This window comes from Hippichthys cyanospilos, chromosome 3, assembly GCF_059441005.1.
Source record: "Hippichthys cyanospilos isolate Australia breed blue-spotted pipefish chromosome 3, RoL_Hcya_1.0, whole genome shotgun sequence".
In the NCBI taxonomy this organism is placed as follows: Eukaryota; Metazoa; Chordata; class Actinopteri; order Syngnathiformes; family Syngnathidae; genus Hippichthys; species Hippichthys cyanospilos.
Window position 1 is genome coordinate 9,002,979 of NC_142371.1, and position 15,513 is coordinate 9,018,491.

General features: G+C 41.7%; 1 protein-coding gene across 1 annotated transcript; it reads left to right on the forward strand.

Annotated features, from left to right (window-relative positions):
• Positions 1-720: 720 nt before the first annotated feature.
• LOC148425695 (E3 ubiquitin-protein ligase RNF19A-like) lies at positions 721-13,614 on the forward strand. The gene is made up of 10 exons (XM_088411603.1): positions 721-905; positions 5,699-6,654; positions 7,559-7,767; positions 8,355-8,499; positions 8,823-8,985; positions 9,451-9,565; positions 9,750-9,911; positions 10,276-10,489; positions 10,550-10,693; positions 11,995-13,614. Exons 2-10 carry the CDS (start codon positions 5,780-5,782, stop codon positions 12,719-12,721), a joined length of 2,754 nt encoding a protein of 917 aa, XP_088267729.1. The 5' UTR covers positions 721-905; positions 5,699-5,779; the 3' UTR covers positions 12,722-13,614.
• Positions 13,615-15,513: the final 1,899 nt, after the last annotated feature.

Sequence of the window (15,513 nt, forward strand, 5' to 3'; positions counted from 1 at the left end):
GAATACGTTTGAAGATCTTTGCTGTGTTTGGGTTATCCCGATGAAAAATTAACCCTGTGCTGTTAATGCTTTCTGGATGAACTGCATCATTCAAAGTACCAGGTTTCAATGCATTTATCAAGTTTATTCTTCCTAACACAATCATATACGGTGGTGGTTGTTGCATTTTATTTCCAGTACATACGACTCATGCATAGAAATGGCCGTTTATGTACTGCACTAAACTCAAGAGCAACAAGATAAATTGTAGTTTCACCATTTAAACCTTCGGCAAACTCGAGGTAATTCGGGTTTCGAGAGGTGGCTAATGAAACCTACAGATAAAGCAGAGTTCCATTAGTACAAGACATATTTACCCCCCCCCCCCCCCCCCCCCCACACACACACACACACACACAAATAAAAAAAAAAGGTGCATATTGATTTCATGCATATACACGTATGGTGCGCAAGTGCCATGACAAAGATTCCTGTGTTGAATTATGATTACATTTTTGATGCGTACATTTCCTTAACCCAGTTTCTTTTATTCCTTTGCAAATTAATCCCTCCATCAGCAACATTCAAACCCGACAAATGTATTTTTTCAAACGGCAATTTGTCCACTATTTACATATATACTGTTCCGCTGCAGAGTGGACCTTTTCGGGCCACACCAAACAAAACTCCAAATCTCGCGATGTGATTTGAATTGGCGAGTTTGAGGGACTAAGAGCCTGAGCCTCCAGTGTTGTTCGCTGTTCGTCTCAACAGCAGTGATATGAACCCCGACAGCAAGACTGGAAAATAGTGCAAGTGGCAATGCAAAGTACTTTGCGGCACTGCACCAGGATTACGGCATTTTTGTAAAATTATTTCCTTCATTCGCCGTCACTGTCCGGAGGAAAAACGAATGGCAGCGGACGGTATGTTCCCTCTTTTACAAGCTAACCCCACTAGCTTGATGCACGCTAGTGGTTGGGAACCAGGTGGCTCAAACTCGGTCTTAGAGGTCTTGAGTCCGGGCAGCACGAAAATAAGTACGACTGCTTTGAATGATCATAATTATGCGCCTTATTTTCCCGTCCACGTTTACCCGATCTCCCAACTGTTTCAAAGATAATAATCACATTCAAATTGACTCTCACTTTGAATTGTAAGGCTAGTTACCACACCATAGGCTTGAAGAGAAACCATTTCTGCACCATCATTTCCTTACTTTTTCGTAGTAATTTATGCCAGCTACCCACTATTTATTTTAATTATAGGTAGGTTTACTCTGTTCATATGTAAGAGTAAACTGAGGTAAATTTCTATGATGTATCTGCTCTGTGGTTGCAATGCGTTTTGCTCTTCCAACTACGCCCAATGACAATGCTGCCGGATGAGAGAATGACAAGTAATGAAGTCGGAGATATTTTAGATTCCTGGAAAGAAATCGAGAAATGGCATTTGTTTTTTGTGGTGTGTACCAGGTAACATGGCCTGTTTTGACCCTTGATGACAAGGATGGCTTTCTCACCAAAACTACATCCATCCATCTATTATCTAAGCCGCCTATCCTCACTAGGGTCGTTGGCTTGCTGGTGCCTATCCCAGTTGTCTACGGGCATTAGATGTCCGTTTACATATTACAATTAAAAGAAATTGTGCTGCAACAAAAGTACAATGACCCTTAAACCTTCCCTAAAGGCTATCTATACCTGCCCAGGTTGCTTTATACGTTTGGCTTCATCTGCCATAGTAAGTAAGCACACACTCATTGTGCTTAGCTAATATGGAATCAAGTGCAGCACTGTACATTTACACACTTGCGCTGCAAACCACTACAGTTAAATTTGTTATATTTGTAATCCAAAGATTTTGTTGTTAACAATTTGCTAGAGTCGAACAATAAATCATTTGCATCATAGACTTACTACATAGTGCATTCATTTCATTTCAAATATTTTTGACAAAATATGTAATATAAAACTAATAACTAATATACATTTTCCAGTTTTTAAAACATTTTCTTTTGACTGAGCAGACTGTAAGACAATTTATGATCTACTGCTAAAGTGCAAATCCAAACAAAAAGGAAAGTCACTTTTGTAAAAGACTCTTTTCATAAGTAAAAAAATAATTAAGGATACTGTCTGAAAGTTCCTATCAACGCAATCAATTTTTACCCAATCAATTTTTACATGCTGTCATGAATATTCATATTATGAAATTTCCCAAAGTATACAAATAACAATATTAGTTTTTAACATAAATAATATTAATGTGCTACAACTTTGTTGGACCGATTAGTACCGCTGCTACTAGGCTTAAAAAAAAAAAAAAAAAAGCACTGTAAAATGTTAATGAGTGGGACTGTTTTGGATTTCTAATGGAGTTCTGTTATTACAAAACCAACCCTAACCCCACCTACACATGCCGTAGATGTATCACAACTTATGGTATTGGAGCAGTAAAATCATAATTACAGTGAGGAGTTAAGAAAAAAAACCAAGGGGTATATTTGCATGGTATATGTAAGTTATAAGTAGTGTAACTAAATTGCATGCAGCGAACGCCAAATGGGTGGGAAATGCCGGGCTTGACCTTCTTGTACTTCACCGCCATTATCGGGCCCATCACTTGTGTTAGTTGAGCAGAAATGCCAGGATGGTGACTTCATTTCCTCCCCTCTTGAGTAAAGTGAGCGAGACAAGACGCAAATTGCACAAGATGTGGGGATTGGCTTCTGGTCGTTCAGCTGGGGACTAAACTGGCTTTTGGGGTTTGAAAAGTTTTCTTCTTCTCCCCGTCAGCTCCTTACTGCTGTGTTTTACAATAACATGCTTGTTGACGCTGTTTTTGTGATTATGCTTATAATTTATGCTGTCACTGTACTTGAAATATTATGATTGTCTTTCTATGTGGCATGCATAACAATCTACATCTCCACTTGGATTGACAAAAGTACAACAGCCAACCTGTGTTTTCACCTGTTGCCATTCATATAACAGAGTAAATAGTGGTTCCCTGCAAATATAGCTTGTGTTCAACTATACGCTCTTAAATTTTAGTTAGTACATTTGTGATTAAACCTAGACTAAATCATTTTTCCAGTATGCACGCTTTTTGTGTGTGTTGTGGATCGACATGAGGTTCTTCTCACACATAATCTGCGCCTTGGCTCTACAAGTTGGAAAACACTGACATAATAAATCACCTTAATAAAAGCTCACATTATTGAATGTCTTATATGATGCACATAGACGAATATTCATATCTAATACGGACAGAGTAATATTATTAGAATTATTACTCTTTATCTAGTGATAATTGTGTGTGCATGATGTATTGCACCATTCCATAATGTTTGGCTGCTCCATCACTGGAAGGATATGATGCTCCACCATCACCGTGGTTGCCGTCGTAACCATGCGCTGCCATCTTGGGTTTAGCGCTCGTGAGGGGGATAAAAAAAAAAAAAAAAAAACTAAAAAAAAAATCTAACTGTTTAAACCGAGTATCAGTTGCCATTACTAGTAAGTAAACATATCTTGAAAACAACCCTCCAGCACCCTACCACCTGTGCAAAACCTTGATTCAATGATTTAGCCCCTTTGTGTTCAAAGATACAATTGCAAATTGTACATTTTTGATCAGGTCTGGTGAAAGTTTTATTTCAAAGTTTTATGTAATCATGCCAGAAAAATGGCACTGTAATGTCCGTACTGTGAGTACGAATAATTAAATTCTATCCTCGACAAGGCCAACAAAACTCAAAATGCTTTTGTAGCACCCTGAGATGTACAAAAGTCAAATGCAGCCATATGCCAAAATGAAGTTATACATTTTCATCCAATTTTTCCTGATTTTGCACATTCATATTTTTTTTTGCATCTTTGTGGCATTGTCACTAAACCAAAATGTTGACTTTGATACAATACCTTCATAAAGTACCTATGTTTTCGAATCACTCAACAGCCTATAGATGAGCACTTTACAGACTTTTGTTCACGTGGCTAAATATGTTATTAAATTCAGTTTTCATCAAGTTAGACACAACACAATAAGTCACCTAAACCTCCAATCCAAACCTTTGTTGTCCATAGCCGCTTTGATTTTTCAATTATCCCTTGTCCCAAAGAAGCCGCAGAATGTGCATGCAGGCAACATTACTCAGACGACTAGCAGGCCAGGAATGCAGCCAGGCATACTGTCTGGCTAATTACACAGGCTCAGCTGCTATGTATTTCACTGTTCACATTTGTCTGTTGTCAAAGCCGCAGTCAATGCGTATCTGAGTGTTGTGCAAATGGGTGATAGTTTTAAGCAGTTTGTCCTGTCATCCGCACGCTCCTAGAGATTTTTTTTTTTTTTTTTAACTTTAAACCTGTTAGAGTTACTGTTTCTAAAACTCCAGCCAAAGTGGGTATTTGTGGATATGTCTGGGTTCTCTTTTGGCTGTGGCATCAGGGCTGTCAAATTTAAAGCATTAACTCTGTGGATTAATTTTATGAAGCATTAAAAAAAAATTGACTGTTAACTCAAATCTATTTACTTCCTATGGCAGCAGAACTTTGCTAACTCTGCAACCAAGCATAGTGGAGACACACCAGCACAGACAGACAAAAATTGTTTGTTTTTTTTTCATCTTACAGTATCTAACCTGCGCTATGCTACTCTACTCGGCAAAATGAATTATGCAACAAATCTACAAATTTTGGTTTGATTTACTGTATCTCAAGGGGTGGCCGTTTTGCCACTTATTGTCAATGGATACAGAAGTCTGTCTGGATCTCCTCTTAAGGGTCTGTATCAAAATAAACTTTTTGAGCTTTTGGCTATGTTAAAATAATAATTTCTCAACAAAAATGCCCTGAACACTTTTTTTCCTTTCTATTCACCCATCTCAGAGCATTCCTGCTCATTTCTGCTGTGTAAGCTCCAGCCCCACCCGATTTGTTACCTCACCAATTGATTACTACCCCCGAACCGCCGATGCAGACTAAACACTTTCGCTTTCTCAAGCAGCCAGTAAGACGACGAGAAGAATATCAGGCACAAGTGTTGTGCCACTGCCAAAAACTGGTATCCCCTGCCATGGCAGCTTGCATGCATGGAGTGAGACCAGTGCAGCATGACTTGCTTGTTTTCATTTTAAGACATGAAGCACACTGTGGTATTTTTTGATATTCAGATGATACAAAAATATGCTTGCAGTCAACGTTAGCAGCAAGGCGAAGCAAAAGAAAGTAAATACAGTACTCGCTCGCGTCAGCAGTTTACTCTAGGTTCGTTCAAGAGGTACTCCGACCTGCCTCCGCAGCGACTGGTTCCATTTACTGTTTGTTGGCCTGTATGTGCAGCAGTTTAGGATGATGTCATGAAAGGGGCGCTGATGCGACATGGTTAGAGGCGGCGTTTTAGTCAGACCAGGTGGGGTAGAAAAGTGGCAACCAAAGCAGATTGCCATTATGCCAAAGGTAACATACTGTATGTAGACTGTTGTAAGCTTCAAATATTAGATAGAGACACTTCAATATGGAACATATCCAACTTAACGGCAAGAAAATTATACCAAATAATGTTACACACGTAGCGAAACCAGACTGAAAATGTTATGCTTATATTACAGCGTACTGTACGTCAGCTAGGAGTAGTGTCCTCGTCTGTCAAATGTATTACCTAACCGATTAATTAGGTATCCAATTAAGATGATTTTCCATTTTTTTGCTAGGTTCTGTCTGCTGACCACTCTTCCACAACCATCCAATTTATAGATGTGACCTCGAGGTTGATCAGAAGATGCTATCATGTCATGAGTACAGAAAGGTACTCTGGAGCCTTCTACCCCCACCTGGGACCCCCTTCCCCCTCTCCTAGGCCCTTTCTATTCCCCGATCTCTGCGCCCATGTGAGGAACAGGCTTCCCTGCCCAGGCTCCCCACTGGCCCAGCCTTCTGGTTCTCCTGGAGAGATGAGCCTTCCTAAGCACCATCAGTTTGGTAGCGGTAGTGGCAGGGTAATGGGCTCTGACAGGGATCTGCAATCCACGGCCTCCTCCATTTCATTGTCATCTGTGAAGAAGGCCCCCAAGAAAAGGCGCCTATCCCTAGCTTCTCTTTTTAGATGGCGAGGACGGGAAGCCAAATCAGTGCGGCGAAAGTCTCGTGAGCTGCAAAACCCTGGGCCAGGTGGGCTTACGGGAGTGGATGGGATTGCTAGCATTGAGAACATCCACTCGGAGATGTGTTCTGAAAAGACCTCCGCCTTCTTCACTGTGGCTGGGACCGGAGCTCCTTCAGCTGCTTTTGTCGCTGCCTCCACCTCATCTGCCTCGGGACCTTGTGCATCTACTTCCAGCCCCTCCTCTTCCAAGCTAGGGAGTGAAATTGGGACGGAGCTATCGGAGTGCCCACTGTGCCTTCTACACCAGCCCAAGGAGAATTTCCCTGACATCATGACTTGTCACCACCGATCTTGCATTGACTGCCTACGACAGTACCTGCGCATTGAAATCTCAGAGTCGCGCGTCAACATTAGTTGCCCTGAATGCTCGGAGCGTTTCAACCCGCATGACATCTGCATGATTCTTGGTGACCGGAGTCTGATGGAGAAATATGAAGAGTTCATGCTCAGAAGGTGGTTGGTGGCTGACCCTGATTGCCGTTGGTGTCCGGCGCCAGATTGTGGGTAAGAGTTGTGATTTGGTACTTGGTACGTACAATGCTCTCATTTGCCTGTGTCCTTGCGTCCCCAATGTTTAATTTTTGCCAGGAAAGCATACTTTCAAATCAACCTGCGTCTACCGGAAGATACGTTTTTTTTTTTGTAGGGGTTTTGCTAAAAAATGGTTTCACATAAGGCAATTTCAGCCTGCAGCGGGAGCCTTCTCTCGATGTGACTCAAAGTCTTTGGCTGCCGCGGCCAATCAGCCTAACCCTTCCTGCTTTGTCGCCTTCAGTACCACAGTAAGTTATTCCAGTTATATTTATGCTATTTTTACGGAGCATTTTATCCGATATTGTTCGAGGTAGGACGCGAGCAATCTATTAAGCTAAAGTGTGGGTCAAGAAGGCAACCCAATAAGCAGGCTATATTGCGAGACTGACAGACAGAAGGCTATTTGTGTGAGCATTTGCGTGCTTGTTTGTGGCTCTTACGCTCACGTTTGTCTTAATTCACTGAAAAGTGTGCGCCATTGCATTGGATTCAGGCTCCTGACTTGACCATTGAAGAATGTACCTTCTTTTTTCTTTTTTGCCTTTGTAAATACAAGCATAATGGCACAACCTGTGAGAGCCAAATACCATTCTATCTATCCACACCATCTCTATGGAGTTCGCCTTTCAACTTTTTTTTTCCTTCCATCATGGCATGATAAAATTTTACACAAAACACATTTTTTTTCCTTCTAGTGTGGCATAGGGACATTTTCACACAAAACACAATGTGAAATGGACACTTGGTAAAATGATTTGAGTCATTTGCGGCACTTTACTATACAAACACTATCAATTTCTGTGAACTGTATTTATGCATGTGCTTGTGTGTGATGTGTTTTTTTTTGTTCTTGTTTTCTTTTGTTTGTTGTCAGGTATGCGGTTATTGCCTTTGGTTGTGCTAGCTGCCCCAAAATCACATGTGGAAGGGAAAGTTGTGGTACGGAGTTCTGTTATCTTTGTAAGCAGTTGTGGCACCCCAACCAAACCTGTGATGCAGCGAGACAGCAGAGAGCCCAAAGCCTTCGCCTGAGGACGGTTCGCTCATCATCACTCAGCTCCAGCCAAGAGAGCGGAGCCACAGGTTGATTGACTCAACACACACAAACAACTAGCATTTTTTGTTTAAATGGAGAAACATATTTACAGTGCTATACCTTGCTTGTTTGATTTATCCAGGGAAAGGGTTTGTTTTTGTCATGTGAAGTGTAATTGCAATAAAATACAAATGTTCTTTTTTATTTTTATTTTCAATTTTTATTGATAATATTCTTATTTATTGTCAGCGCATCGAGTGTCTGTGTCTGGGCAAAATATAATTGAGAAGTACTGCTCTAGGGGTACTCGTACCATTTGAGAACCACATTCCAAACACTTGCTCAAATGCCATGACATGCAATGTAAACTTAATGATTGGCTGTCATCTGTTCTGATGTTGATTGGCTCTGCAATATTTGCCACGAGAATTTATATGCATATTTCCAAAGTAATGATTGGTCAGTTATAAGTGTATAAACTAGTGAGTATTTTAACAAAAAATAAAGACATTGAAATGCTGATTTTTTTTTTCTGAAATAAGCATTTGTTAGATTTTTAGTGTGATCTTTTATAACAGGACCAAAAAAAATGCAATGATGGGTTTATTTCTCTTTCGTTCTGTCTTTCCCTCAGCGGATGACATCAAGCCGTGCCCGCGCTGTGCTGCTTACATCATCAAAATGAATGATGGGAGCTGTAACCACATGACCTGTGCTGTCTGTGGCTGTGAGTTCTGCTGGCTTTGTATGAAAGAGATCTCAGACCTGCATTACTTGAGGTTAGTAATTGCACACTTAAAATGACAATATGTAAGATTTAGCTTTAAGATGTTTTTGTTTGTTTGTGGGTTTTGTTTTGGTTTTTTTGCTGAGTGCTCTTTCTACTATGTTAACTTCAACCAAAGAACCAGAAGAAAGTCATTTTCAAATTCAATATAAGAAAAAAGGCAGGATTTTTTCCAAATTAAAGACAATGATGCAATCTTTGGTCTAATTTTAAATTTCAAGTAAGGTTGATACAACTATAACAAAATCTAATATGTTTATAAATGACAGGAATGTGACAGGGTTTTTTTTGTCCTCCCATTGACCATTTTCCCAGTCCTTCTGGTTGTACCTTTTGGGGGAAGAAGCCATGGAGCAGAAAGAAGAAAATTCTTTGGCAACTGGGAACACTGGTTGGTGCTCCTGTTGGCATTGCATTGATTGCTGGCATAGCTGTCCCTGCAATGGTTATTGGCATCCCGGTGTACGTGGGAAGAAAGGTGAGACTGCACACATTTTGAATACTCTTGGGTGACAAAAATATTCAAATATTGAGCGAAAGTCCACATATACTTCAAGAAGGCTGAGGTAGGAAACTCTGATACCTCTGATACCATTATACTGTATCCAGACCAATGCAAGAGCAGTTCTCAACTCTTGAATAGTCACAGATATCAATACCTCTAATATTTTTGAGGACCCCCCCCCCCCCCCACACACACACACACACATACACACACATACACACACAGGCTGAGGCACTCTAAATAGATTTTAAACATTAACAAAAGAAATATACATCAACTTTTAACAACTGTTAACTTTTTTTTTTGCATCGCCTTGTGCCCCACTAGGGGCAAGCTCTTATTTCTCCGCCATACACACACACACACACACTGACACACTGTATTTTTGCCGCATCTCCTTCTCTTTGGAAGAGTGATCGTTATTCTTAATTCCCCCAGATTCACAATCGCTATGAGGGTAAAGACATCGCCAAACACAAGAGGAATCTCGTAATTGCAGGTGGCGTGACGCTGTCCTTCATTGTGTCTCCACTAGTTGCCGCAGTCACGATTGGTCAGTGTTCATTTTTCTTCCTCTCATTTTTGTTTCATGATTGAGTCATGCCATTACATGCTGTTGCTTAATCTTGGAAGAAGAACTAGATGTGAATAAATGATTATGAACATCGGCACAGATTCCTACCTTTTTGATGTCAGTCTTAACACTGGTCTGCGTGTGTTTCTCCATTGTTTTTCAGGCATCGGAGTTCCTATTATGCTTGCGTACGTTTATGGTGTAGTGCCTATCTCATTGTGTCGGAGCGGAGGTTGTGGTGTCTCTGCAGGCAATGGAAAAGGTGTTCGAATAGAATTCGATGATGAGAATGACATGAATGTCGCCACTGGGACCGCAGCTACTGGTAAGCCAATTGCAAGCCCACCACTGACAACACCAACTAACCTGCAAACCGAAAGGAAGCGGTACTACAGAGATAACTGAGCATGCTTCTTTTCTGCTACATGATAATGTGTCTTTTTGGCACGAGCCCTTCATACCTTCATCGCAATCGATTTTCAAAACATGCGAACTCAACACGGGGGAATAAACCCAGATTCCCAACTCTCTGAATGTGCTAAGGAGGCAGTCGTGCTAACTATCAACCATTTGGACTAAAGCCAAATCTACATTTTATTTTATTTTTTAAATTTAATTTTGCGTGTTTGCCTATAATGATTCCAGATACATCCCTGATTCTCAAAATACATGGTTTCTATGGTTTCTAGATTCAACCTCTGTGGCAGACACCAGAAACAATCCCAGCATTGGCGAAGCCAGTGTTGGGGGACTGACAGGCAGTTTAAGTGCCAGTGGAAGCCAAATGGACAGACTTGGAGCTATCAGGGACAACCTGAGTGAGACGGCATCCACCACGGCCCTTGCTGGCGCCAGCATCACCGGCAGCCTCTCTGGCAGTGCCATGGTCCACTACCTGAGCAGGTAAAGATGTGCCGAGACACGCTGCAGGCTTGGGATGTTGACAAACAACTCTCTCAACAGGTTGGAAGTGCAAGCTGATGTGCAAAAGGACCATTGCAGCCTCAGTGGTGAATCGGGGACCGTCAGCCTCGGTACAATCAGTGATAATGCAAGCACTAAAGCGATGGCTGGATCCATTCTTAACGCTCACATTCCCCTCGACAGGTACGAAGTTTAAAGTTTAGTAAAAAAAGAAAATATTGGAGGCATATTTTATTTTTTAAACCGATAACAAACTAAATGAAAACAAACGACAAGAAAACAAAAACAAGCAAATAGCTCCGTATAGTTTCCAACACAAAACCATGACCTCTGCAATGTGATGCGCATGTGCTCAACACTCTTTCACTCCTCTCTTATATAAACTTAACTTAAATTTTCATCAAATAGCTCCCTGAAATTACATTTGAATGGATTGATTGAAGTGTCGACAGACTTTTTGTTCAAAAAAGGCTTTTGTCAGTATTTGTCAAAATATTGAATATTTACCTCGATAATCGGTCAATCCTAAAAATACAGTATGCAACAACACAACACAGCCAGAACCAGTAGATGTAAACGCAGCCAGTCGGGAGCTAACTGAAGCTAGCGTCATGTAACAATGAGAATTGTTACATGACGGGGTAGCATGGCACACGGGGTAGCACAGGTCAGTGCTCTAGTCATCGTCGTTCCCCCGACCTTACAATAATTAGTGTAACGAGATGAGCCAGAGGGCAGACATCAGGTAGCTGTTAGCGGCTAGTGCCTGTTGCAGCTAACAGCACCTTGTGTTAGCTGAGGTTGTTACAACATTATTTTCAATAAAAGAAACAAGCAGAGTGTCCCAGTCCACCCTTGTTCACACACAGGAATATTACTAAAACTGAAAGGATCAAGTCAAGGTTTTGATATCTCCGGCTGATTCAGTTAAGAGTGGCAAGATATGGATCCCGTGTCCACTGTGTAGAGCACACTGGAAGCTATTCCATTTGACTCCTTTATTAATAATGATCTTTTGGCATAACCACACAACGGTGAACTCAATGGAACACGGATGGTCCGCAACTTCCGGTATTTATGGCAAAATGAACTAGGTCGCGAGGAAAAGGAAAAACGACTGCTTGGAGCACATTACACTGGAGCTGCATTTACTGACCACTCACAATGTGGAAAATGTGAAACACACTTTGTTTAACCTGCAACAAACATATAATTTGTTGATATGAACACAAGAAAATATGAAGAATTTTCAAAGGTGAGATATATTTTGCTATAATTTTTTACATTGTTGCCAAACAACCGGAATGGGAGCCGAAAATTAAGGGTGCGTCCTATACACAGGTGCGTCTTATATTTGTGGAATTGCAGTACCCGTTTGGGGGAGGGGGGAATCCAATCGAGAATCGAATCCGATCGATTTTAATGATCACCTGTACCACTAGCGCTTGTAGTTTGTCATTACTCATCCGTGTGGTTCCTCCTAGGGACGGGAACAGTTTGGAAGTCCAGGTGGATATTGAATCCAAACCTGCCATGCTACGGAACCACAGCGGTGGCAGCAGCACGGACGACGGCAGCCTGAGTCGCTGTGCCGGGACGTGTCCGTCGGAGCGCCGAGGTTCAGCCGCCAAGTGCGTGTCTTCCGCCAACCCGGGGAGCAAAAAGAGCAAAGGCAAACGGCACAAGAAGGCGGACAGAGGCACGAAGATCAATGATACCAGGGAGGACATGGATGCTCAGCTTCTGGAGCAACGCAGCTCCAACTCTTTGGAGTTTGACTCAACTTCCCTGAGCGGCAGCCTGCCCTCCGTTTCAGACTCCCACTCCAGCCATTTCTCCGAGTCCGGCTGCCTGGACCCGGAGAGCGCGAAAACCTCGTCGGGCCAGGGCGCCGGCGCCGGCGCAGGCGACTGCCACGCGCGCTTCCCCGCCGTCAGCCCCTTACCCGAGGTGGAGAACGACAGGCTGGAGACCTGCCCCGCTTCACGGACCCCGTCCCGGGTTCCCCGCTCGCCTACCTCCTCCTCTGCCGCGGAGCTCTCGTCCATCCGCCTGACCGCGGAGGAAAACGTCAGCTTGGCGAGCCCCTCTGAGAAGGACTCTCAGAGATGCACTGCACACATCATAAAGGAGACCAACAACAATCAGCGCCCACTACCGCATAGCAAGCAAACCCAGCACAGGAATCCATGTATGCAGACCGACATATAAGATATCAATACCACAAGTGCTGCATAGGTTGTCCATTTCATTCAGATAAATAACGATCTTCGCATCAACAGAAAAGGGGGGACAAAAAAGAAACACTTTGACTATACTGTACTGAGCCTTGCTGGCAACAATTGGGCGGGAGGAGCTTAAGCATTTTCTTCAATCTGCGGAGTTTAGAAATGAAACCGCTGTGCCAGGTTTTTTTTTTTTTGACAACAAAGGGAAACTCTTTAAGTTTGAAATGTTTTCGAAGGCTCGAGCTAGCCTCACTGAGCGAGAAGCGAGTGTTTTTGGAACCTTTTTTTTTTTCGTATACTCATGGTGCCTTTAAAAGCGGTTTTTGTTCTCGGTCTCGCTCTCTGCTTTGTCTTAAGAAGCCCCGGACAATGACGCGGTCTGCTCTGCAAGATGTTACTCCGATAACCAATAGTGAGGCACGGTAAACTCGGTAAATGAAGTTTGGGTTTTCTACCAAAGACAGCACTCAGGCACTTGTTGAACTTTACATCGTGTCGCCGTTCAGCCTGGTGCGCTTTTCATTTTTTTACCCCACCTATCCAAGATTTCATGCAGTCAACTATTCTGTAGGACACATAGTGGTCCATTTGTGTGATCATTTGTATCTGCAAAGTTCCTAGACATACTATAGAAAGTTGTCTTCCTTTGTTCATTTCCTTTGCTGTTGTGCTGCATATCGGTGCTGCGACACTGATTTGAGGTCAAAGGTTTAGTTTGTTTGTTTGTTTGTACACAGCCATTTCAGCTGAGCTTTTGCTCAGCGGCTACATCATTTTGGTGGATACAAAAGCAGTTTGAATTGTATTTTGACCCAGAAATGTCACTGAATGAATTTTTTCATTCCGTTGAATAAAGCTACATGCTGCAACCCTCAACATCTTGCTTTCTTCGTCACCAAAACTGGGCCTGGGAAAGTCCGGCAAGTTTGCCATTTTCAGCATGAAAGTCATTTTGTCTAATTACTTTTGAAATACTCTACATTTTGCCACTTGTTTAAAAATAACCACGTGTGCTGACAGCTCCGGAAGTGACCCAATCACAGCTCAGCTTGTGAACACAACATGACCGAGAGCCGAGATTAATTGTTAACTGAGCTGCGAGGTCGTTTTTTTTTTTTTTTCCCCCCCCCAGTGGACAGCAAGTGGAAAAATGTGTTTTTCGATTATTTAATTGTACATGAACAATAATTAAGTGACGTAAATATTAAAATATTTACCGCTAAATAAGTACCATCTGTTTAACACACCTTTCTGAATTCAGTCTAGCTTTGTATTCATTTAACTTTTTTTTGTTCTAACCCACGTAGCTCCCGCATAGCTTCAACAAATGTAAGTTATTGATTTTTGGTCTTAATTGCCTACTGAGTTCCACAGCAAGTGTTGTTGCTGTTAAGATTATTGTTCTGTCTGGACCCTCATAAACCGTGTATTACTGTCTGGTGGTTTTCCAAATACATTTTAAATTTGCTGGGAAAAAAAAAAATCACACATCAAGGGGGTAGTCTCCCTCTGTCACACTAAGCTGCTCATTGCTCATCTTAACGTTAAGCGTTTTTGGGATATCACGTCAGATGTCTGTCATATATGTCTGTCATAATTCAAGTGACTTGGATGTTTATCTGCTTTATTGCTGCATATTTATAGTTAATGTGACGATAAGACACTTTACTGCACCACCAAGCAATGGATTTATATGTTCAGTTGAGTGGATAAACTCGGTTGGTTCAATTCACTGCTTGTCATTCACAACTATACCCCAGCTGACTTTACCAGTGATTTATTGGTAGTTGCTCCCGATCTTAGTCCTTGATTTGAGCATTCTGGGATGCGTTTCAAGTAACCAATGAATGCTGACCAAATTTACATATTTTCTCTGATTGGCTCTTGGCCAGGAAATCCAAGATAGAAGTTTTTTCACTTGTAGTGTATGGGACAGATGAAATTTAGACAAATGAAACCGTCTTCTATAGCTGTGGGGCAGGTAGTTATAAATTATAACCGGGACCTACCATTTCTGAGTCTTGTAAAGCATGACAATGCCATCCAGTGAACATGATTTTTGATTGCTCTCTTTCCCCCGGTAACAATTATGTAGTATTATAGCTTAGTTAAACCCCTTAGATATCGTACGTAATATTTCCTTCCACTGCTATGGGCTTTCTCGTCATAGCTGGCTTTGTTTTCGTGTTACATTTATATTACTGTGTTGTGTTTCAATTAAGTGTAACTGTACAGTACAGTAACTACAGACAGTGTTAACTTTAAGTGTGAATAATAAAACACAAAGAATTAGTATGTGCAGACAGATAGACCAGCGCCTGACAAATGACTGACCAGAAAAAAAAAGGTCAAACGTCATCCTCTAGTGGCAGCGGAAGGTTGGTCAAAATTACACCTACGATTACAATTTCATCTGGCTTGAAAAATATGACGTGACGGAAGGGGGGGCGGGCCTCTGACGAATGTCGCACCAGCAAAAAATGTAAATTGTCCACCTCTGCGAGACGGGCTGGACTGTTTCTCATTTATTTGAACATCGACATTTTATTGAAACGTATGGCCCATTAATGTCCAAAAATGTCAATTATTTTACGTTTTAACGTATGTACACAGCATTCACAAAATTTTCAAATCATGTAATTGGGATTCTGATTTGAAGCGGGCTAACCTAACCCTTCCTGTTTAGTCCATAAAAATGATGGCGAAAAGAACTTGGCAATAACATTTGCTTTTCTTTCATATGGGAAAATGGTCAGTAGCATATTTCCAGTGCGA